We start from the raw sequence: 26,864 nt of genomic DNA, 5'->3' as shown, positions 1-26,864 counted from the left end.
AAATATTACAAAATAACCCCACAGGAGGGGTATATTTGTGAGTATGAGAAAACAACCCTGTAAATTGGAAATTTTTTGTAATATGTGCAAACAATCCCGTAAGAGGTGTATGTTTGTAAATATTAGAAAATAACACAGTAAGAGGAGTATATTTGCGAAAATGAGAAAACAACGACGTTAAACGAGTATCTTTCTAAATATTGGAAAATAACCTTGTAAAAGGGAATATGTATGAATTTGAGAAAACAACACCGTAAGAGGGGTATATTTTAGTATGAAATGCCAACTCCATATTAGGGTTATATTTGTAAATATTATAAAATAATCCCATAAAAGAGGGGTATATTTGTGAGCATGAGAAAACAACACCGTAAAATGGGTACATTTATGAATATGAAAAAACAATCCCATTAGAGGAGTATATTTATAAATATTAGAAAATGAAAAAACAATCCCATTAGAGGAGTATATTTATAAATATTAAAAAATAAAAAAACAATCCCATTAGAGGAGTATATTTATAAATATTAGAAAATGACAGCATAAAAGGGTTATTAGTGTGAGAAAACAACCCCGTATGAGGAGTATATTTAAAAATATTAGAAAACAATCGTATAGGAGCAGTATATTTGCAAGTATGAGAATACAATCCCATACACAAGTATATTTATGAATATGAAAAAAAAAATCCCATTACACGAGTATATTTATGAATATGTGAAAACAACCCCGTAAGAAGGGTATATTTGTGAGAATGAGGAAACAACCCTGTAAAAAGGGTATATTTTATAATATAAGAAAATAACTCGTATGAAGGGTATAGTTTTAAGTATTAGAAAACAACCTCGTAAGAGGAGTATATTTGTAAGTATGTGAAATTGACCCCGTAAAATGGGTATTTTTGTAATATGTGAAAACAACCCCGTAAGAGGAGTATATTTATAAATATTAGAAAACAAAGTATATTTGTGAGCATGTGAAAACAACCCCGTAAAAGGGATATATTTGTCAATATAAGAAAACAATCACGTAAGTGGGGTATATTTGTGAGTATGAGAGAACAACCCTATAAAATAAATATATTTGTGAGTATAAGAAAATAACCTTGTAAATGGGGTATGTTCATAAATATGAGAAAACAACCCCGAAAGAGGAGTATATTTGTGTGTGTGAGAAAATAAAACTGTAAACGGGAAATATTTATGAATATGAGAAAACAACCCCATATGAGGGGTATATTTATAAATATGAGAAAGCAACCCTGTAAGAGGGGTATATTTATAAATATTAAAAAACAACTCCATAAGAGGGGATATTTGTGAGTGTGAGAAAATAACCCAATACAAATGGTATGTTTGCAAATGGGATGAAATAACCCCATTTGAGGGGTATATTTTTTAGTATAAGAAAAAAATTCTGAAAAAAGAGTATATTTGTCAATATAAGAAAACAACCCCGTAAGTGGGTATATTTATGAGTATCAGAAAATAACCCCATGGGAGGGACATATTTGTGAATATGAGAAGACAACCCCGCAAGAGGGGTATATTTGTTAAAATGAGAAAACAACCTTGTAAAAGGGATAAATTTAACAATATAGGAAAACAACCCTGTGAGAGGGGTATATTTGTCAATATAAGAAAATAATCTCATAAGTGGGTTATATTTGTGAGTATTAGAGAACAACCCCATAAAAGAAGTATATTTGTAAGTATAAGAAAATAACCCTGTAAACGGGATATGTTCATAAATATGAGAAAACAACCCCCTATGGGTGGTATATCTTTCAATATGAGGAAACAACCCCGAAAGAGGAGTATATTTGTGTGTGTGAGAAAACAACACTGTAAACAGGGTATTTATAAATATGAGAAAGCAACCCCGTAAGAGGGGTATATTTGTAAATATTAAAAAATAACTATGTAACAAGGGATATTTGTGAGGGTGAGAAAACAATCCGATAAAAAGGATATGTTTATGAAGGGCGGAAACAGCCCCGTTTGAGGGGTATATTTTTTAGTGCAAGAAAAAAATCCTGAAAAATGAGTATATTTGTAAATATTAGAAAGCAACCATGTAAAAGGGGTATATTAAAAAATAACCCCGCAAGAGGGGTGTACTTGTGAGTATGAGAAAACAACCCCGTAGAAGGTGAATATCTATCAATATAAGAAAACAACTCTATAAGTGGGGTATATTTGTGAGTATGAGATAACAACCCTGAAAAACGGGTATATTTATTAATATGAGAAATCAACCCCGAAGAAGGGCATATTTGTAAAAATGAAAAGAGAATCCCATAGAAAGAGTACATTTATTAATATAAGAAAAACAACCTCGTTAGAGGAGTGTATTTGTCAATATAAGAAAACAACCCCATATAAGGGGTATATTTTTTAATATGAGAAAACAACCTCCTAATATGGGTATATTTGTTAATGTAAGAAAACAACCTCGTAGGAATAGTATATTTGTGAGTATGAGAAAATGATTCCGTAATAGAGGTATATTTATGAATATAAGAAATCAACCTCGTAAGAGGGGTATATTTGTTAATATGAGAAAACAACCCCATACGAGGGGTATAGAAAATATCCCTATAATAAGGGTGTATTTGTGAGTATGAGAGTACAACCCTGTAAGTGTTGTATATTTGTGAGTATAAGAAAACAACCTCGTAAAAAGGGTAAATTTGTCAATTTAAAAAAATTACCCCGTAAGAGGGGTATTTTTGTCAGAGTGATAAAACAAACCCTGTAAAAGGGTTATATTTTTTAATATGAGAAAACAACCCCGTAAGAGGGGTTTGTTTGTAAATATTAAACAACAACCCCGTAAGAAGGGTATATTTATGAGTGTGAGAAAACAACCCAGTAAAAAGGGTATAATTTTTAATACAAAAATACAACCCGTAAAAGCGATTTATTTATAAATATTACAAAATAACCCCGCAAAAGGGGTACACTTGTGAATATAAGGAAACAACCTCATAAAATGAGCATATTTATGAATATGGGAAAAGAACTGCATAAAAAGGGTAAATTTATCAATATAAGTGAACAACAGCGTATGAGGAGTATATTTGTTAATATAAGAAAGTAACTCCAGAAAAGGGTATATATTTTAATATGAGAAAAAGACCTCGTAACAGGGGTATATTTATAGTATTAGAAAATAAGCCTGTAAAATGGGTATATTTGTCAATATAAGAAAACAATCCTGCAGGAGTAGTATATTTGTCAATGTAAGAAAACAAACTCGTAAGTGTATGAATATGAGAAACGACTCCATAATCGATGTATATTTATGAATATGAGAAATCAACTCCGTAAGAGGGATATACTTGTGAAGATGAGAATACAACCTCATAAAAGGGGTAAATTTTTCAATATAAGAAAATAATCCCATAGAGGGGTATATTTGTAAATATTAGAAAATAACCCCGTCGTAGGAGTATATTTGTAAGTATGAGAATACAACCTCGTAAGTGGGGTATATTTATGAGATTAAAAAATAACTCCGTAAAAAGAGACATATTTATGAATATGAGAAATCAACCCCGTAAAAATGGTATATTTGTCAATATAAGAAAACAACCCCTAAAAGGGGTATAGTTTTTATTATAATAGAACAAAACTGTAAGATGGGTATATTTATGAGTATGTGAAAACAATCTCGTCAAAGGGGTATATTTATGAATATGATAAAACAATTCCACATAGGGGTATATTTTTTAGTATAAAAAAGCAACCTCGTAAAAGAAATTTTTTTTTTAATATGAGAGAACATCCCCGTAAGAGAGGTACATTTGCAAGAATGAGAAACAACCACATTAAAAGGGTATATTTCTGAATATTAGAAAACAACCCAGTAAAAGCGATATAATTATGAATATGAGAAAACAACACCATAAGAAAGGTATAATTTTTAGTATGAAATACCAACCTCGTAATAGGGTTATATTTCTAAATATCATAAAATAATCCTGTAAGAGGGTATATTTGTGAGTATGAGAAAATAACCGTGTCAAAAGAAAAAATTTCTCAATATAAGAAAACAACCCTGTAAGTGGGGTATATTTGTAAATATGAGAAAACAACCCTATAAAAAGAGTAGGTTTGTTAATATAAGAAAACAATCCCATAAAAGGGGTATATTTGTTAGTATGTGAAAACAACCCCTTAAAAACGAGTATATTTATGAATATGAGAAAACAACTCTGTAATGGAGGTATATTTGTAAATATTAGAAAACAACCCCGTAAGTGAGGTATATTTGTTCGTATAAAAAAAACAACCTCGTAAAAGTGTTATATTTTTTTTATGAGAAAACAACCTTGTAAGTGGGGTACATTTGTGAGAATGAGGAAACAACTCTGTAAAAGAGGTATATTTAAGAATATGAGAAATCAAGTATAAAAAAGCAACCTTGTAAAAGTGTTATATTTTTTATATGAGAAAACAACCTTGTAAGTGGGGTACATTTGTGAGAATGAGAAAACAACTCTGTAAAAGAGGTATATTTAAGAATATGAGAAATCAACCCCATAAGAGTGATATATTTGTCAATATAAGAAAACAACCCCGTAAAAATGGTATATTTTTTAATGTGAGAAAAGAACCCTGTAAGAGGGGTATATTTGTTAATATAAGAAAACAGCCCCGCAAAAGGGGTAATTTTATCAATATAAGAAAACAACCCCGTAAGCAGGACATATATTTGTCAATATGAGAAAACAACCAAGAAAGTGGGGTATATTTATGAATATGAGAAAAGAACACCGTAAAAGAAGTATATTTATAATTGCAAGAAAACAACCCTGTAAGAGGAGTATATTTGGGAGTATAAAAAAACAACCTATTAGAATAGGTATATTTATCAATATGATAAAACAATTCCACATAAAGGTATATCTTTTAGTATGAAAAAGCAACCTCGTAAAACCAAATTTTTTAAATTTGAGAAAACAACCCCGTAAGAGGGCTATGTTTGTAAATATTAGAAAATAACACCATAAGAGGGGTATATTTGAGAGAATGAGAGAACAGTCACGTAAAAGGGATATATTTATGAATACGAGAAAACAACCTCGTAAGAAGAGTATATTTTTTTAGTATGAAATACCAACCTCGTAATAGGGTTATATTTGTAAATATCACAAAATAATCCCACAGAGGGGTATATTCGTGAGTATGAGAAAACAACCTTGTAAAAGGGAAATATTTGTCAATATAAAGAAACAACCCTGCTAAGTGGGTAGATTTGTGAGTATGAGGAAACAACCCCATAAAATGGATATATTTATGAATATAGAAAAACAACCTCATAAGAGGGGTATATTTGTCAGTATGAGAAAACAACCCCTTGAAAAGGGGTATATTTATGAATATGAGAGAACAACCTTGTAAGAGGGGTATATTTGTAAATATTGAAAAATAACCCCGTACAAGAGGTATATTTGTTAGTATGATAAAACAACCCCATAAAAGGGTTATATTTTTTAATATGAGAAAACAACCTTGTAAGTGGGGTATGTTTGTGAGAATGAGAAAACAACTCCGTGAAAGATGTATATTTATGAATATGAGAAATCAACCCCGTAATAGAGGTATATTTGTTAATATAAGAAAATAACCCCGTAAAAAGAGTATATTTTTTAATATGAGAAAAAACTCCATAGAGGGGTATAATTGTTAATATAAGAAAACATCCCCGTAAAATGGGTAATTTGTCAGTATAAGAAAACAAACCCATAAGAGGGGTATATTTGTTAATACGAGAAAACAACCAAGCAAGTGTAGTATATTTATGAATATGAGAAAATAACACCATAAATGGAGTATATTTATAATTGTGACAAAACAACCCCTAAGAGGAGTATATTTAGGAGCATAACAAAACACCACAGTAGAATAGGCATATTTATGAATATGATAAAACAGTTCTACAGAAAGGTGTATTTTTTAGTATGAAAAAGCAACCTCGTAAAACCAAATTCTTTTTAAATTTGAGAAAATAACTCCATAAGAGGGGTATGTTTGTAAATATTAGAAAATAACACAGTAAGTGGGGTATATTTGTAAGAATGAGAAAATAACAACGTAAAAGTGGTATATTTCTGAATATTAGAAAACAACCCCGTAAAAGGGGTATATTTATGAATACGAGAAAACAACCTCGTAAGAAGGGCATTTTTTTAGTATGAAATACCAACCTAGTAATAGGGTTATGTTTGTGAATAACAAAAAATAATCCTGCAAAGGGGTATATTTGTGACTATGAGAAAATAACTTTGTAAAAGGGAAATATTTGTCAATAAAAGGAAACAACCCCGTAAGGGGGTTTATTTATGAGTATGAGAAAATAACCCATAAAATGGGTATATTTATGAATGTAAGAAAACAATCCTGTAAGAGGGGTATATATGTTAGTTTGAGAAAACAACTCCATATAAAGGGGTATATTTATGAATATGAGAAAACAACCCTGTAAGGAGGTATATTTGTAAATATTAGAAAATAACCCCAATAGAGAGGTATATTTATTAGTATGAGAAAACAACCTCATAAAAGGGTTATATTTTTCTAATATAAGAAAACAACCTTATCATTGGAGAATGAGAAAACAACTCCGTAGAAGAAGTATATTTATAAATATCAGAAATCAACCCTGCTAGAGGGGGTATATTTTTCAATATAAGGCAACAACCCCATAAAAAAGGTATATTTTATTAATTTGAGAAGACAACCCCGTAAGAAGGGTATCTTTGTAAATATTAAAAAACAACCCCGTAAAAGAGGTAAATTTGTTAATATAAGAAAATAACCCCTTAAGAGAGGTATATTTGTCAATGTAAGAAAACAACCTCGGAAATAGGGTATATTTGTGAGTATGAGGAAACAACTCCGTAAAAAAGGTATATTTAGGAATATGAGAAATCAACCCTAATATGTGAATATGAGAAAAAAAACCTCGTAGGGTAAATTTATCAATATAAGAAATGCAATCCTATAAAAGGGGTATATTTTTTAATATGAGAGAACAACCTTGTAAGAGGTGTATATTTATGCGTATGAGAAAATAACTCTGTAGAAGGAGTATATTTATGAATATGAGAAAACAAACCTCATAAAAAGGGATAAATTTGTCAATATAAAAAGATCTCGTAAGAGGGGTATATTTGTGAGTTTGATAAAACTACCTCAGGGGTATTTTCTTTTGAGTATGAGAAAACAACCCCGTCAATGGCGTAAAATTATCAATTTCAGAAAACAACCCTGTAAAAATGGGTATTGTTTTAATATGAGAAAATAACCTCGTAAGAGGGAAACATTTGTAAATATTAGGAAATAACAGCATAAGAAGGGTATATTTGTGACTATGAGAAAATAAGAGAGTAAAAAACCACATAAGAGAGCTATATTTTTAAATAGTAGAAAATAACCCCGTAAAAGGGGTATAATTGTGAGTATAAGAAAATAACCCCGTAAAAAGGGTATATTTATGAATATGAGAGAACAACACCGTAACAAGGGTATATCTTTTAATATGAGAGGACAACCCTGTTAGAGGGGTATATTTGTAAATATTAGAAAATGACCCACAAGAGGGGTATATTTGTGAGTATGAGAAAATAACCTCGTCATAGTGGTATATTCATGAATACAAGAAAACAATCCCGTAGAGGAGTATATATTTTAGTATGAAAAAGCAACCTCGTAAAATAATAATTTTTTTTAATATAAGAAAATAACATCGTAAGAGGGTTATGTTTGTAAATATTGAAAAACAATACCGTAAGAGGAGTATATCTATGAAAATGAGAAAACAGCCACGTTAAAGGGGGATATTTCAGAATATAAAAGCAAACAACCCCGTAAAAGGGGTATATTTATGAATATGAGAAAACAACCCCGTGAGAGGGGTATGTTTGTTACTATGAGAAAACAACCCTTTAATAGGGGTATATTTATGAATATAAGAAAACAACCTCGTAACAGGCGTATATTTGTAAATATTAGAGAACAACCTCGTAAGAGCGATATGTTAGTGAGTATGAGAAAATAACCCTGTTAGAGGGGTACCTTTGTGAATATATGAAAACAATGTCGTTAAAGGGGAATATAGGAAACCAACGCTATAAAAGGGCCATAAGAGGGGTATCTTTATGAATATAAGAAAACAATGCTGTGAAAGGGGAATATTTCCGAGTGTGACAAAACAAACACTTAAAGGGGTATCTTTTTTAATATTAGAGAATAACCCCATAAGAAGAGTATATTTGTTAGTATGAGAAAACAACCCCTTAAAAGGGGTATATTTATGAATATGAGAAGACAACTCAGTATTAGAGGTATATTTGTCAATAAAAGGAAACAACCTTGTAAGTCTTGTTTATTTGTGAGTATGAAAAAAAAAATCCTATAAAAGGCATATATTTTTTAGAATACAACCTCGTAAAAGGGGTATATTTGTCAATATAAGAAAATAACCTCACAAGTAGGGTATATTTGTGAGTATGATAAAAAAGCCCCGTAAAAGGAGTATATTTATCAATATGAGAAAATAACCCCATAAGAAAGATATTTTAGTGAGTTTGAGAAAATAACCCCATACAAGGGTATATTTTTTAATATGAGACAATCCCGTAAGAGGGGTATATTTGTGAATGTTAGAAAATAACCACGTAAGCAGGGTATATTTGTGAGTATGACAAAACAACTTCGTAATAGTGGTGTGTTTATGGATATAAGAAACCTACCCCGTAATAAAGGTATATCGTTTATTATGAAAAACCAACCCTGTAATAGGGTTATATTTGTAAATATTATAAAATAATCCTATAAGAGGAGTATATTTATGAGTATGAGAAAATAACCCTGTAAAAAAGGAAGATTTGTCAATATAAGAAAATAATCCCATAAGTGCGATATATTTATGAGTATGAGAAAATAATCCCGTCAAACGGGTATATTCATGAACATGAGAAGACAATCCCATAAGAGGGGTTTATTTATTAGTTTGAGAGAACAATCTCATAACAAGGGTGTATATTTGAATATGAGAAAACAATAATGTAACGACCCAATTTGTGGGCCTATGACCGGCACTAGGAAATGGGTAGGCTTAAGGCCACCAAATGCCGTAGTAAGCCTGACAATTCACTAAATCAATCAAATTGGAATTTGGACTCAATCCAAAGCACTTTTTCCATAATTAATCTTAAATCAACGGGTACTATAAATTAGATTCAGTCCGCCAGCATAATTAGGCGAGACTTGAATTTATATAAAATTACAAACTGACAAGTCTAAAATTTCTACGGTGGAGAATCTAAAATCTTATAAGCCAAACATACCAAAATCAATTCCATCAACCCGATGATGAAGGAGTCGGGCTGCTAGATAAGAACTGCGGGAAGACTAACAATCACCTGAAAACAGTGAAATTAAGACTGTCAGTCTCGAGAGTGAGTTAAAATCATATATCCCAAAAATGAATGTAAACATTTCAATAAAATATTTACTTAATTTAAAATAAAAAATACATTTCATGCTATGCTTCTACAAAATAAAATAGAATAAATTTTTATTTCATACCACGGGATGGAGCACCTCAGTAGAACTCTAGCCCTATCACTAACAGTCTCGACTCTCTCACTCCAACAGAACTGGCGCCTAGAGAGCGAAGCTTGACCAAGGTCCTTAAATCTAGTTCAGTCACTTAATTAACTAACACTCTTAGCCTTTCGGCTCTCTTACTCCAATAAGACTGGCGCCTAGAGAGCGAAGCTCGACCAGGGTCCTTAAATCCAGTCCGGTCACTTAAGTTTCCAAATAAGCCAGCGCCCAGAGAGCAATGCTCGACCAGGGACCTTTACTCCGGCAAACACACTCTACGCAGCCCAGAGAGCAATGCTCGACCAAGGCAAGTCCTAAATTTACCTTTTTAGATTTACCCTTTTACCCTTTTATTATCAGTCTTGTATTCATACTAGTGCACACGCGGTCCTGATGCAACCTATCAGGTGGCATGTTCTACTGCCGTCCCATCTTGGGTCAACTTGCAATCAATAAAATCATAATGTAGAAAATGAAACTTATATAAATAACGATTAAATAAATGATTAAAATATTAAATCATGTAATCAGAATTATTTCATAAAATCTCAGCATGACATATGTAAACAGACATATGATTTTAACTCACAGCTTTGACGACCTCCTAGCTCTGCTCTGATGCCTCGGGTGGAGCGAGCCAAACTGATGGATTATCAAGATGCTTGATCACTCGGTCGACCCGCCTCCAGCTGTCGGATTCCGATCGACGATCCGAATGCACCAACGAACTCGAAACAACTCGCTGATGAAGATTCCAGCTTTCGATCTTCCGATCCAACTCCCGATCATCCAGAGAGATTTATAGAGGATCTCGGCCATCGATTTTCAAATAGAGTCTGATTGCCACGAAACTGGTGCCATTGGAAAGCTTGAGCTGAGGAGAGTCTGGATAAGTCCTCTAATCAGCCAAAGCTCGCTGGAGCTTGCCGAAAAAGCTAGAAGACTCAGTTGCCAACACCTCGCCGAAACTCCTTCCTCCGGCCACCAAAGCCGACGCCGCTACTCCTAAAGGAAGCCCTCAACTCACCGACAATTTCAAGACCGACCCCACCACCATTGGATGCTGGAATGGTGCCGGAAAGCCGCTGTCGCTTCCTCACGCTTTCCCGCCGCCGCCGCTGCCGCGCACCTTGACAGTCTGCCAAGGATGCCGCTCCTCTTCTCCTCCTTCTCTCTCTCCCCAATCCTCCTCCTTCCTCCTTTCTTTTCTTCTTTCTTTTCCTTTCTTTCCTTATCAGCATTTAGCCTGTGAACTTTTCGTCTTTACCGATTAGTCCGTCAACTTCTTTAATTACTAACAATTTCATCCTACAAAATTTCTGATTGACCCTCCAACTTTTCTTTAGCTTTTCAATTAAGCCCCTAACCATTTCATTTGGGCCAAACAAGAATTATTGAAAATATATAATTACTTATTTACCCTTGCTTTTAAATGTAATTAAATTACCGAAATACCCTTACCGACATATTTAATAACAAAAATACCAAACATACAAATTTTCATTAAAACCCCATATTAATAAAATTATATTTTTAATCCTTATTCCAAAATAAATTTTTAATTTAATCTTAATACTTAATTAATTTAATTAATCAATTCACTAACTATTTTCCAATTAAAATCAACACCATTAGCTAATTAAAATTCATCATTCCTAAATAAATCCTTTTATAAAATATTAATTATTAACTCTTTCATAACTCAAATATAGAATTTAATTCATATATTCATATCGGGAAAAAATTGAATGACCGAAAATATAATTTATTTCCCAAGGAATTTACTTAATTACTTTCTTGAAAATCAAATTAATTAGATATACAAAAATAATTCTCTTATTTTTATTTAGCATTGAAATTCTATTTTAAATCATCTCAATTAAACTAATTAAAATTAAAGTAATATTAATTTAAATAAAACCCGTTATTAATTATTACTAATATTATTATTAATAAAAAGGAAAAAAGATTTACGGGTATTACAAATAACTTTAGACGGGTATATCTATAAATATTGGAAGAAGACCCCCATAAGAGGGGTATATTTGTGAGTTTGACAAAACAACCTCGTAAAAGCTGTATATTTGTCAACACAAGAGAACAACCCCATAAGTGGGGTATATTTGTGAGTATGAGAAAACGACTCAATAAAAGGCGAATATTTATGAATATGAAAAATCAACCGCGTAAAAGGGGTAAATTTATCAATATAATAAACCAACCCCGTAAATAGGGTATATTTTTGAGACTCATAAAGCAATCTCGCAAAAGGGGTATATTTATCAATATGAGACAACAACACTGTAAGAGGGGTATTTTTATGAATATAAGAAAATAATCCCATAAAGGAGGTATATTTTTTAATATGAGAGAAGAATCCCGTAAGCGGTAAGGTATATTTATGAGTATAAGAAAACAACCATGTAAAAGCATTATATTTTTTAAAATGAGAAAACAACGCCCGTAAGTGGGATAAATTTATAAATATTACAACACAACCTGTAAGAGCAGTATTTTGGTGAGCATGAGACACTGGTATTTTTATAATTATGAGAAAACAACCCAATAAGAGGGGTATATTTGTGAGAATGAGAAAACAACTCCTTAAAATGGGTGTGTTTCTGAGTATGAAAAATCAACACCATAACAGTGGTATATTTATAAGTATGAGAAAATAACTCGTCAAAGAGATATATTTATAAATATGAGAAAATAACCCCGTAAGAGTGGTATATTTTTTAGCATGAGAAAGCAACCCCGTATAAGGTGTATATTTTTTAATATGAGAAGATAACCTCGTAAGAGGGGTATATTTGAAAATATTAGAGAACAACCTCGTAATAAGCATATATTTGTGAGTATGAAAAAGCAATCCTGTTAAATTGTTATATTTTTTAATTTGAGAAAACAGCTCCATAAGTGGGGTATATTTGTGAGCATGAGAAAATAACTCCATAAAAGGGGTCTATTTTTTAATATGAGAAAACAATCCTGTAAGAGGAGTATTTTGTAAATATTAAAACACAACTAATAGGTGTATATTTATGGGTATGAGAAAACAATGTTGTAAAAGGAGAATATTTATGAATTTAGGAGAACAACCCCCATAAGTGGAGTATATTGGTGAGTATAGTTTTTAGTATGACAAAACAACCACATAAGTGAGGTATATTTGTGAGTATCATAAATGAATCCTGTAAAAGGTTATATCTTTTAATATGAGAAAACAACCCTGTAAAGGGGATGTATTTATGAGTATGAGAAAATAACCCCATAAAAGAGATATATTTTTAATGTGTGAAAAAGAGCTCCATAAGAGGGGTACATTTATGAGTATTAAAAAATAACCTCGTAAAGGGGTATGTTTAATATATGAGAAAAAAACCCCGTAGGTATTGTACATTTGTGAGTATGAAAAAACAACCCCGTAAAAGGCGCGTATCTTTAGTATGAGAAAATAACCTCGTAAGAGATCTATATTTGTAAATATTAGAAAACAACCCCATAATAAGTGCATATTTGTGAGTATGAGAAAACAGCGCCATAAAAGAAGAATATTTATGAATATAAGAAAAGAACCACGTAAGTGGGGTATATTTGTGAGTATGAGAAAATAATCCCGTAAAAGGGTTATATTTTTTAATACGAGAAAATAACCCCGTAAGAGGGGTATATTTGTGAGTATGAGAAAATAACCCCGTATAAGGGGTATATTTTTTAGTATGAGAAAACAACTCAATAAGAGGGGTATATTTATAAATATTATATAACAATCCCATAAATGGGGTAAATTTGTCAATATAAGAAAGCAACCTCGTAAGAGTAGTACATTTGTTAATATAAGAAAACAACATTGTAAGAAGAGTATATTTGTAAACATTAGAAAGTAGCCTCATAAGAGGGGTCTTTTTGTGAGTATGAGAAAACAACCCTGTCAGTGGGATATATTTATGAATATAAGAAAACAATCTAGTAGAGTGATATATTTTTTAGTATAAAAAAGCTACCTCATAAAATGAATTTTTTTATATGAGAGAACAACCCCGTAAGAGGGGTATGTTTGTAAATATTAGAAAAGAACACTGTCAGAGGGGTATATTTATGAGAATACAGAAACAACCATGTAAAAAGGGTATTTTTCTAAATATTAGAAAACAACCCTGTAAAAGGGATATATTTATGAATATGAGAAAAAAACCATGTAAGAGGGTTATATTTCTTAGTATGAAATAGCAACCCCGTAATAGGATTATATTTGTAAATATTAGAAAATAATCGCTTCAAAGGGGTGTTTTTCTGAGTATAAGAACATAATTCATAAAAGGGGAACATTTCTTAATATGAGAAAATAATTCCATAAGAGGGACATATTTATAAATATTAGAACATAACCCCGTAAGATCAGTATATTTACGAGTATGAGAAAACAACCCTATAACATCGGTATATTTATGAATATGAGAGAACAACCCTGTAAGAATGGTATATTTGCAAGTATGAGTAAAAAACCCCGTAAATGGGGTATATTTATCAAAATGAGAAAACAATCCCGTAAGAGGGGTATATTTGTGACTATGAGAAAATAACCCCATAATAGGGATGTATTTTTTTAATATGAGAAAACAACCAAATAAGTTAGCTATATTTGTAAATATTAGAAAATAACCTCGTAAGAGCGGCATATTTGTGAGTTTGAGAAAACAACCCCATAAATGGGTATACTTATGAATATGAGAAAACAACCTCGTAAAACAGGTATATTTATAACTATGAGGAAACAACCCCCTAAGTGGGGTATATTTGTAAGTGTGAGAAAATAACCATGTAAAAGGAATATATTTTTAATATGAGAAGACTACCTCGTAAGAGGGATATATTTGAGAAAATGAAAAAAAAAACCCTACGTGAGGGGTATATTTTTTACTATGAGATAACAACCTCGTAAGAGGGGTATATTTATAAATATTAGAAAACAACCCCGTAAGAGGGGTATATTCATGTGCATGAGAAAATAACCCCGTAAAAGAGGTATATTTATGAATATGAGAAAACAACCCCGTACTAGGGATTTTTTCATGAGTATGTTAAAGCAACCTTGTAAAAGAGTTATATTTTTTAATATGAGAAAACAACATCGTAAGAGGAGTACATTTGTAAATATTAGAAAATAAACCTGTAACAGGGGTATATTTGTGAGTATGAGAAAACAACTCCGTAAAAGGGTTGAATTTGTCAATATCATAAAACAACCACGTAATTGGGTTATATTTGTGAGTTTGAGAAAACAACTCCGTCAAAGTGTTATATTTATGAATGAGAAAATAATCCCGTAAGAGGGCTATTTTCGTCAATATAAGAGAACAATTCTGTAAAACGGGTATATCTATAAATTATGAGAAAGCAATCCCGTAAGGGAGGTATATTTATGAGTATAAGAAAACAACCCCGTAAAAGGATTATATTTTTTAATATGAAAAAACAACCGCTTCAGAGGACTATATTTGTAAATATTGGAAGACAATCCCGTTAGAGGGGTATATTTGCGAGTGTAAGAAGACAACCCCGTAAATGGGATATGTTTATCAACATAAGCAAATAATCCCGTAAGAGGGGTATTTTTGTAAGCATGAGAAAATAATCCCATAAAAGAGGTATATTATTTAATATGAGAAAATAATCCCGTAAAATAGGTATATTATTTAATATGAGAAAATAATCCCGTAAGAGAGGTATATTTGTAAACAGTAGTAAGCAATCCTATAAGAGCGGTATATTTTTGTGGATGAGAAAATAACCCCGTAACACTAGTATACTTATGGGAATGAGAAAACAACACTGTATCACGAGTGTATTTATGAATATAAGAAGACAACCTCGTAAGAGGGGTATATTTGTGAGAATGAAAAAATAACCCCGTCTAAAGCGTATATTTTTTAATATGAGAAAACAACCTAATAAGAGGGATATATTTGTGAGTATGATAAGACAACCCCGTAAAAGGGGTATATTTATGAATATGAGAACAAAACCAGGTATGATGAGTATATTTATTAGTATGAGAAAACAACTCTGAAGGAGGGGTATATGTGTAAATATTAGAAACTAAGCTCGTAAGACGGGTATACTTGTGAGTGTGAGAAAACAACCCTGTAAAAGAGGTATATTTATGAATATGAGAAAACAACCCCGTATGAGGTGTATACTTTTAGTATGAGACGACAATACCGTAAGAAGTGTATAGTTGTAAATATTAGAAAACAAACCCTTAAAAGGGATATATTTGTTAATATAAGAAAACAACCCCGCAAGTGGGGTACATTTGTGAGTATGAGAAAACAACTCGGTCAAAGGCGTATATTTTTTAATATGAGAAAACAACCTAGTAAGTGGGGAACCCCATTTAGGGGGTATATTAGAAAATAACCCGTAAGAGAGGTATTTTTGTGAGTATGAGAAAATAACCCCGTAAAAGGGGTATATCGTTTAATATGATTATGGGGTATATTTGTCAATATTACAAAGCCACCCTTAACAACTGTATATCTGTGAGTTTGAAAAAAAACCTCGTAATACGGGTATATTTACGAATAACAGAAAACAACCCTGTAAGAGAGGGTATATTTATGAATTTGAGAAAATGACCCCGTAAAAGGGGTATATTTTTCAATATGAGAAAGCAACCCCGTAAAAATGGTATACTTTTCAATGTAAGAAAACATCCTTGTAAGTAGGGTATATTTGTTAGTATTTAAAAGATGTATATTTATGAATATTAGAAATCAACCTCATAAGAGGGGTATATTTGTGAATATGAGCAAATAACCCTCTAAAAGGGGTAAATTTGTGAATATAAGCAAACAACACCATAAGAGGGGTATATTTGTTAATATAAGAAAACAATCCCACAAAAGGGGTAAAATTTTGTAATATGTGAAAACCACCCCGCAAGAGGGGTATATTTGTAAATATTAGAATATTATCTAGTAAAAGAGGTAAATTTATCAATATAAAAAAACGCCTCTGTAAGAAGGGTATATTTGTCAATATAAGAGAACAGCCTCGTAAGTAGGGTATGTTTGTGAGTATGAGAAAATAACTTCGTAAATGGGGTATATTTATGAATATGAGAAATCAACCCCGTAAGAAGGGTATATTTGTTAAGATGAGAAAATAACCCCATAAAATACTTCTTAATATGAGAAACCGATTCTGTAAGAAGGGTATATTTTTAAATATTAGAAAATGACATGGTAAGAAGGGTATGATTCGAGGATGAACCAGGCGGAAGCTGGTGGGCATGTGACAACATGGCCTAGAGAAACGGTCCGATGAGGGTGGGAAGTGGACGCTGGGGCCTTAATAGGATACCGGAACAAGGAGCGGCTTCTGGCAGGCTTCTAGGATGGCAACATTCTAAGGTACGGGGGTACACAAATGAATCGAATCGCACATCGAAACAGGGCAGGCAATGGTTAAAAACATATTGTAAAGAGTTGGAACTAATTACATTTGGCCCTTTTTGGTTGTTTGGCTGTGGAGTTATAGGAACTCCAAACTTAAACATACTTAGTTCGGGGAAATTTTAGAATGGGTGACCTCCTAGGAAGTTCTCAAATCCACCAAGGGGTAAAAAGGTAAGGCTACTAGAGGCCAAAGCAGACAATAGATGTTCTAGGTCGTTACAAATGGTATCAAAGTAGGACTCCTCTAATAGATGTGTGGTTCGACGACAAATCAGGCGAAAGCTAGTAGGCACGTGACAGCCTGGCCTAGAGAAGTGGTTTGCTTCTCGCAGGCTTTTATGATGGCATCATTTTAAGGTACGGGGGTACATGAATGAATCGAATTGCACATCAAAATGGGGCAGGAAATAGTTTATAATATATATGTAAGGAGTTAGAACTAATCACATGAGGTGCTTTTTTATTGTTTGGCTACGAAGTTATAAGAACTCTAAAGTTAAACGTGCTTGGTTCAGGAAAATTTCAGGATGGGTGACCTCCTGGGAAATTCTCTAATCCAGCAAGGGAACAAAACCATGAGGCCAATTGGGGCCTAAGTGGACAATATCTCATATGTGATTTGGTTCCATGTCGTTAGAGTATATTTGTTAATATTAGAAAACAACCCTGTAAGTGAGATACATTCGTGAATATGAGAAAATAGCTCGTTAAAAGGTGTATCTTTATAAATATGAGAAATCAAGCTCGTAAAAGGGGTTTACTTGTAAATAAGAGGAAACAACCATGTAAAATGGGTAAATTTATCAATATAAGAAAACAATCCTATAAAAGGAAATCTTTTTTAATATGAGAAAATAACCACGTAAGTGGGCATATTTATAAATATTATAAAATAACCCCGTAAGAGCGGTATATTTACGAGTGTGAAAAAACAACCCCATACCACGGGTATTTTTATAGGTATGAGAAAACAACTCCGTAACACGGCTATATTTATGCATATGAGAAAACAATCCGATAAGAGCGGTGTATTTGTAAGTATAAGAAAACAATCCCGTAAAAAGGGTATATTATTTAATATGAGAAAACAACATCGCCAGAATGGTATATTATTTATTCTAGACTATCAGCAGTAGAGAACTTTTAAATTGTTGTGATTATTCTGGTCCATGTTGGATGTGGGATGTTATAAAGACCAGATAGAATTATTTATGGCATGTTAGTCATGATTAATTATATTTATTAACTGTTTATTTGAATTATTGGTCTGTAAGGCTTACTACGGGATTCGGTGGCGTTAAGCCTACCCATTCACTAGGTGCCGGTCATGGGCCCATAGAACGGGTCATGACAGAATTTCTCTGAACTAAGCATGTTTAACTTTGGAGTTTCTACAACTCCACAGCCAAACAACCAAAAGGCACCTCATTTGATTAGTTCCAAATCTTTACATATATGTTATCAACCATTCTCCACCCCATTTCAATGTGAAATTTGATTCATTCATGTATCCTCGCACCTTAGAGTGCTACCATCCTAGAAGCCTGCTAGAAGTCGCTCCTTATCCAAGCATCCTATCTTTGCCTCTACGTCCACTTCCTGCCCTCGTTGAACTACTTCTTTAGGCTAGGCTGTCATATAATTTTATATTTTCACATGCACTTTAATGAGTATCGATTAATAAGGCTCACTACGAGACTTGGTAGCCTTAAGCTTACCCATTCCCTATCGCCGGTCAAGGGCTACAGATCAGGTCGTGACAAAGTTGATACCAGAGTCGGACCCCTCTAGTAGATGTATGGTTCGAGGATGAACCAGGCGGAAGCTGGTGGGCATGTGACAGCCTAGCCTAGAGAAGTGGTCCGACGAGGGCCGAAAGTGGACGCCAGGGGAAAGATAGGATGCGTGGACAAGGAGCGGCTTATGGTAGGCTTCTAGGATGGCAGCACTCTAAGGTACAGGGATACATGAATGAATTAAATTTTACATTGAAATTGTAAAGAGTTGGAACTAATCACATGAGGCGCCTTTTGGTTGTTTGGCTGTGGAGTTATAGGAACTCCAAAGTTAAACATGCTTGGTTCAAAGAAATTTCAAGATGGGGGACCTGTTGGAAAGTTCTTGAACCCGCTAAAGGGATAAAATTGTGAGGCCAGTGGGGGCCCAAAGCGGACAACATCTCATGTGATCTGGTTCCGGATCGTTACAAAATGTCCAAACGACATTACCATGAACTAATAATGCCCATAACGCGTCCTGAACACCGTCTTCGGCACGTCTTCCTCACGGATCCTCAACTGGTGATACCCCAATCTCAAGTCAATCTTGGAGAAGGATGCAGCTTTTTAAAGCTGATCGAATAGATCATTGATGCGAGGAAGTGAATACCAGTTATGAATCGTCGCTTTATTTAGTTGTCGGTAATTAATACAGAGGCGTAAAGTATCGTCCTTCTTCTTCACGAACAGAATAGGAGCACCTCATAGAGACGTATTAGGTCTAATAAAACCCTTATCCATAAGGTCCTGCAACTACTCCTTTAACTCGGCTGGTGCCATTCGGTAGGGCGGCAAGAGGATAGGGGTTGTACCCGGTACCACGTCGATGTAGAATTTTATCTCTCTATTGGGCGGTAATCCTGGTAGCTCTTCTAGAAATACATCAGGAAACTCGCAAACCACCTGAACATCCTTAATGCTACCTTTTCCTGCCGAGGTATCCCTGGCCAAAGCCAGATATCCTTGACATCCACGGTGAAGCATCCGCCTAGATGTAATAGCTGACATGAGATTCGATGGAGTAGGCACCTGCTTGCCTTTAAAATGAAACTCCGAGTCTTTGGGGATTCAAAAAGTTACTTGTTTCTCCCAATAGTCCAACATCACAAAATGTATAGCCAACCAATCCATTCCCTAAACTATGTCAAAATCCATTATATCCAATAGAATTAAGTTAGCAACCAAATCTCGACCCTCAACTGACACCGGACACGATGAAAATACAACATCGGTCTCTAAGGCATCACTTAACGATGTAGTGACCGACATCGAAACTTGAAGTCTAATGGGTTGGATATCCAATCTTAAAGCAATACTAGGCGATACAAAAGAATGGGTAGCCCTAGGGTCTATTAAAACTCTAGCTTCAGAATAGCAGACAGGAATAATACCTAACACCACAATATTTGAGGCTCACACATCTTGAAGAGTAAGAGCGAACACTCTCGCTTGTCCATGACCTAACTGCTGAGAGCTTGAAGCTTGACTTTGAACTTTTCTCCTAGATCGACCTCCTATAAATCTACCTCCAAAACCATGGCCCTGCTGGCCGACAAACTGAGATCCACCCTAAAAATATCCCGGAGCTGCAGGAAAAGCTGGTGGAGTCGTACTGGCAGATGAGCCCTGAGGAAAAGCTGGCTGGTTGAAGTAGCGGGGGCATGCTCGAGCCATATGATCCATCTTGCCATACCTGAAACAGGCTCCACAGGAAGCTAGGCACGGTCCCTGATGTGACCTGCCGCACATCTAACAGGTGCTGGCTCCCGAACTAGAGCTGCTGTAGCCTGAACTCTACCGATTACCGCTGAAGCCCTGTCCTAGTTTGAATCCTCTGCTACCCTTCCGGTTATGTCCACCCTTCCTATCGGTACGATAGCCTCTCTGCTCGGCCTGCTGGTCGGAACCTCCGGAGTAGCCTCCATTGCCGTAGTACGGTATAACTAGCTGCACACTAGACTGACCCTCAATCCTGGTCTTCTTTTTCCTGCCATCGTCAATGCCTTAGCCAAATCCTCGTAGGGTCATCTCCGTCTGTGTGGCCATGTCAATCACTTCTAGGAAGCTGCTCCTCCTAGACTGAACCAAGGAGACAAACTCTGGACCGAGTCCTGAAATATACATACTGTTCTTCTACTCCTCGGTCCCTAGAGCATAGGGCGCATACCTACTGAGCTGAACAAACTGTCTGGTGTATTCTGCCACTAATAGGTCTCCCTTAATCAGCCTTTCAAATCTCTCTCTGTACTCTTGTCTCACGCTAAAGGGATGAAGTACTCTTCAAACCTGTCTCTAAACTCTCTCCATGGCAATCCATCCAAAAAGGGGCAGATATAGTCTTTGAACCACTGAGATGCTATCCCCTTCAAAGAAAATTCGGCCATCTCGATAGTCCTCCTGTCAGAATAATGCAAGTCGGATGCTCTTTTCTCGTCCTCCTCCAGGAAGTCCAAAGAGTCCGTAGATGTTCCATCAAATTCCACGGGTCTCAACTTAGTGTACTCAGACATGGGAACCTCATTTGGATTCCTGATACCGGACCCACTACCACAGCTTCCTGAGCCTTGGGCAGCCTACTGTTGCTAGAAGACCAAAAATTGCTCTAAGGCCCTCTACATCCCAGTCATGCCGGCTACAAACGCCTCCACTGGGACTCCACCAGCACCGTGTGCCTCTTGAGTCTCGTCTTGATCTAGTTGGGCTGCTGCTCGAGGCCTACCTCGCCTATTGGTATTACGGGTTAGGGCCGGTGGGGACGTCTGAGCAGAAAACTCATCTTGGCCTTCTTGGGCCAATGTTGCAGCTACAGTCGCTCGAGTTCTCAAAATAGCAAGGGCTAAAAATAAACAATAAGTTATCAAACCCAACAGACTCTCTAACCTATATCATAGATATTAGAATCAACAAAACACGCAAGGACAGACTCGATTCCTAACTTCGAGTAGTTAAGGAAGCTAACCTAGGTCGAAGGAAAACTAAACCTAGGCTTTGATACCAACTTTGTCACGATCCGATCTGTGTGCCTCTTGAGTCTCGTCCTGATCTGGTTGGGCTGCTGCTTGAGGCCTACCTCGCCTACTGGTATTAGGGGTTAGGGCCGGTGGGGCCGTCTGAGCAGAAAACTCATCTTGGCCTTCTTGGGCCAATATTGCAGCTACAGTCGCTCGAGTTCTCAACATAGCAAGGGCTAAAAATAAACAACAAGTTATCAAACCCAACAGACTCTCTAACCCATATCATAGATATTAGAATCAACAAAACACGCAAGGACAGACTCGATTCCTAACTTCGAGTAGTTAAGGAAGCTAACCTAGGTCGAAGGAAAACTAAACCTAGGCTCTGATACCAACTTTGTCACGATCTGATATGTGGGCCCATGACTGACACTAAGGAATGGGTAGGCTTAAGGCCACCAAGTCCCGTAGTAAGCCTTACTAATCGATACTCAACAAAGTGCATGTGAAAATATAATATTAATCTTGTCTGACATGCCATACATAAATCTAACTGGTCCTTGATAACATTTAACGTCCATTATGGACCAGAATAATCATAACAAATCAAAAATACTATTGTGGGAGGTCTAGAATATAAAATAATTAAAAAAAGTATGAAAGTACAGATTATTTATAATAAACACGATGAAGAAAGAAGTCAGGCTGTCAAAATGCAGACAGTTATGAACTCTAACTATCACCTGAAAAATAAAATCACAAAACCTTGTAACTATTGTAGTCTTCTGAATAAAATAATATTCATTAACTCAGTAAATCATACCATTGTGTATCAAAATACAAGTCATACCATAATTTAGAAAGAAAAATATATTTAAGACTTATGGGACAAGTGGCTTAGCATAATCCTAACCCAAAATGCTAGTAGCCTTTCGACTCTCTTAATCTAATAGGTATGGCGCCCAGAGAGCGAAGCTCAACCAGGGTCCTTACATCTAGCCTGGACTCTTGTTCCCTAATTAATCCAACCCCCATAGAGCATTGCTCGACCATGGACCTTTCTCCGGCAATCAATCTTTCACAGTCCAGAGAGTTATACTCGACTGGGGAAAAATCCAAAAATAACTTTCCTAACCTGTCTCTGATTATTATCGGTGCGCACGCAGCCCTGATGCAACCCATCAGGTGGCATGTTCTACAGTTACCTCATCCCAAAGCCACATTCATAACATATATATAAAAAAAAGGAATCATAAATAGACTATTCATAGGCAACATATTTTATTCGATTACATACTGAGAAATAAAGTTTAGTAATATCGGAAAAAGCAAACATGCAAAATATCTATAGAGATAATAATAATAGTATTTAAATAACATTATTTAAAATATCATAAATAACGAGATAAATTAACTAATAATAATATTAATATTATTCGTGATGATTATTAATTAAATGAAGTTTACTTATAATAACGATAATGATAATCATACATAAACACTAATCATAAAATATCGCATGAAATCTAGACATGCCAATGTACAACGATTATGTGACTTTAACTCACAGCTCTATCGCGGTCCGCAGTCCACTCCTACGCCTAGGGTGGAGCTGACGGGATGGACATATTATCTATTCATGAAAACACTAAGTTAATAGATATTCTTCAATTTTCATAGCCTTAGAACCCTAGATTAGACTGCCTAAAATTATTTTAGACTCGAGAATTTTGTCGAAAATTTGGCAGAACCTCCCCTAAATTACAGACATTTACCCCCCGTACAACCGGTCCAGAACCTGCTAGAAACAATTCAAATATTCTGTGATTAAATAATGGGTGTTGGGCCACCAAAAATGCATTATTTTTCCCAACTCTACAACATACCACAATCACAATTAATTAAATCCAATTATTTTTAAATTATCCATAATTGATAATTAATAGCAACAATATTTTTCTAAAATTACAACATAATTTTTAGAGTCTAAATAAAATTATACCGAGCTGAAATTTCAATATTTCGCGTGTCTAGAAACATTAGGGTCCGACAGGCGGTCCTGCCAACGATGTCCGAATTCGAATATGGAAGTGCCTACGTGAAGCTCGAGTTGCGAGGAGTCCGAAAACACAAGAGTTTCATCCAAAACCCCACCGGAAGGCACCGGATCGGGGCTGGAAAGTGGTTGCTCCGGTGAAGCTCCTCCGAAGCTGCTGGTGGAGGAAATCAGTGGGGGAGACTTGTTTCTTGGGCTTTCGGGGCTGACAAAACCGAATCCGGCATCGGGTGGCCGAATGGACGCCAGTAGGAGCCTGAAACGGCGACGGCAACCCCCTTCCCTTAGGTGATGCTAGTTCAAAGGGGAAGGACGGTGCGACAGTGGGAGGAGGGGAGAGGCAATGCTGGAGGCGGCAGAGCTCAAAGTGAGGGAGCGAGTCACGGGAAGAGAAGGGAAGGGAGAGGAAAGGGAGGGAAGGAAAAGAAAGGAGGGGGGGGGGGGGCAAGGAAGGAAAGCAAAAGGAAGGAAAATATCTTCTTTATTATTATTATTATTATTATTATTATTATTATTATTATTATTATTTTTAAATTTCTAGGTATTCTACCCCCCTTAGAAAAAATTCGACCTCGAATTTTAAAAGAAATATGACTTACCTCAGGATTGGAATAAATGAGGATAAAGACTCCTCATTTCCTACTCAGTCTCCCAAGTACACTCTTTTGACGAATGGTTTTGCCATAACACCTTTACCATCAGAATAACCTTAAAACGTAGTTGGCGAACTTGAGTATCCACGATCTTGACTTGCTACTCCTCGTAAGTCAGATCTTCACTTACTTTCACATATTGAGGCTGCAACACATGCGAAGGGTCTGAAATGTACTTCTTTAACATTGATATGTGAAATATCGGATGCGAGAAATTTGGTGGCAAGTCCAGCTTGTATGCCACCTCTCCAATTCTGTATATAATCTCAAAGGGTCCTACACATCGAGGGGCCAATTTTCCCTTCTTGCCAAACTGCATTACACCATACATAGGAGACACCTTTAAGAACACATATTTCCCAACACTAAACTCCATGTGTTTCGCTTCGGATCCGCATAACTTTTCTACCTACTTAAAGCTATCTTCAGATGCTCGTAAATAATAGGAATCTTTTCTGAAGTGATCTGAACCAACTCTGGTCCTGCTAACTTCCGTTCGCTAACCTCTTTCCAACACACAGGAGATCTGCACTTCCAGCCGTACAATGCCTTACAAGGTGCCATCTCAATGCTCGCATAGTAGCTATTGTTATACGCGAATTCAATCAAAGGTAGGTACCAATCCCATTGACCACCAAAATCTATCACGCACATCCAAAGCATATCCTCTAAAGTCTGAATAGTCCTCTCTGACTATCCGTCCGTCTAGGGGTGAAAGGCTATATTGATGTCCAGTCTGGTACCAAGCTCTTCTTGTAGCTTTTTCCAAAACTTCAAAGTGAACTGCAGTCCTCTATCAAACACTATAGAAATAGGAATGCAGTTAAGACTGACAATTCTCTCTAGATACACTCGTGCATACTTAGCCAATCGATCCACAATCAGCCAAATAGAATCATAACCAGTTGAAGTTTTGGGTAAACCCAAAACAATATCCATAGTAATCCTTTCCCATTTCCACTCTGGCATGGAAAGCCGTGCAATAACCCTGACGGCTTCTGATGCTCTAATTTGACCTGCTGACACATTAGACACTTGGAGACAAACTCTGCCACATCCCTCTTCATTCCATTCCACTAATGATTTACTTTCAAATCATGATACATCTTCATGGAGCCTGGATGCACGCTGTAAGCTGTACAATGAGCCTTTTCTAAAATCTCCTTTCTAAGATTATCCACACCGGGAACACACAGCCTAGTGCCCATCCTGAGAGTACCATCATCATCCATAACAAAATCATTAGCTCGACCCTACTGCACTTCAATTGCTTGGATGCATAAGCAAAAATTACTGCTTACTATCTTCATAGAGATAGTGCCTCCAGATCTTTAAAGCGAAAATTACTGCTACTATCTCCAAATCGTGGGTAAGGTAATTCTGTTCATGCTTCTTCAATTGCCTGGATGCATAAGCCACTACCTTACCATTTTGCATCAGGACGCAACCCAAACCCACTCTAGAAGTGTTATAATACACCATGAATCCACCAGTCCTAAAGGGTAAGGTTAACACCGGAGCTTAAGTCAAATAAGTATATTTCAGGACTCGGTCCAGAGTTTGTCTCCTTAGTTCACTCTAGGAGGAGCAGCTTCCTAGAAATGACTGATATGGCTAGACAGATGGAGATGACCCTGCGAGGATTTGGCTAGGGGACTGACGATGGTAGGAAAAAGAAGACCAGGATTGAGGGTCAGTCCAGTGTGCAGCCAGTTGTACCATACTATGGCAATGGAGGCTACTACAGAGGTTCTACCAGCAGGCCGATCAGAGAGGCTACTGTACCTATAAGAAGGGTAGACACAACCGGAAGGGTAGTAGAGGATTCAGACCAGGACAAGGCTTCAGTGGTAGTGGGCAGAGTTCAGGCTACAACAGCTCTAGTTTTGGAGCTAGCACCTATTAGATGTGCGGCAGGTCGCATCAGGGACTGTGCCTAGCTTCCAACGGAGCCTGTTTCAAGTGTTGCGAGATGTGTCATATAGCTTGAGCATGCCCTTGCTACTTGAACCAGCTAGCTTTTCCTCAAGGCTCTTTTGCTAGTGCGACCCGACCAGCTTTTCCTACAGCTCCAGGATTTTTTCAAGGTGGATCTCAGTTTGTCGGCCATCAGGGCCGTGGTTTTAGAGGTAGATCTATGGGAGGCCGATCTAGGAGCAGAGTTTAAAGTCAAGCTTCAGGCTCTCAACAGTTAGGCCGTGGGCAAACGAGAGTGTTCACCCTTACTCATCAAGATGCGTGAGCCTCAAATGTTATGGTGTAAGGTACTATTCTTGTATGCTATTATGAAGTTAGAGTTTTATTAGACCCTGGGGCTACCCATTCTCTTGTATCGCCTAG

General features: G+C 35.7%; 1 protein-coding gene across 1 annotated transcript; it reads right to left on the bottom strand.

The window, feature by feature from the left end:
• Positions 1-24,624: 24,624 nt before the first annotated feature.
• LOC107261327 lies at positions 24,625-25,961 on the bottom strand. Its single transcript, XM_015719842.2, has 5 exons — positions 25,819-25,961; positions 25,666-25,733; positions 25,268-25,540; positions 25,029-25,165; positions 24,625-24,837 (listed from the first exon to the last, which is right to left on the bottom strand). The coding sequence occupies exons 1-5, from the start codon at positions 25,959-25,961 to the stop codon at positions 24,625-24,627; spliced, it is 834 nt and encodes a 277-aa protein (XP_015575328.1).
• Between the last annotated feature and the right edge of the window lie 903 nt (positions 25,962-26,864).

Source organism: Ricinus communis, chromosome 4 (assembly GCF_019578655.1).
Source record: "Ricinus communis isolate WT05 ecotype wild-type chromosome 4, ASM1957865v1, whole genome shotgun sequence".
Taxonomy (NCBI): Eukaryota; Viridiplantae; Streptophyta; class Magnoliopsida; order Malpighiales; family Euphorbiaceae; genus Ricinus; species Ricinus communis.
Note: the sequence above shows the minus strand (reverse complement) of the source record. Positions and strands in the feature narration are given on the sequence as shown.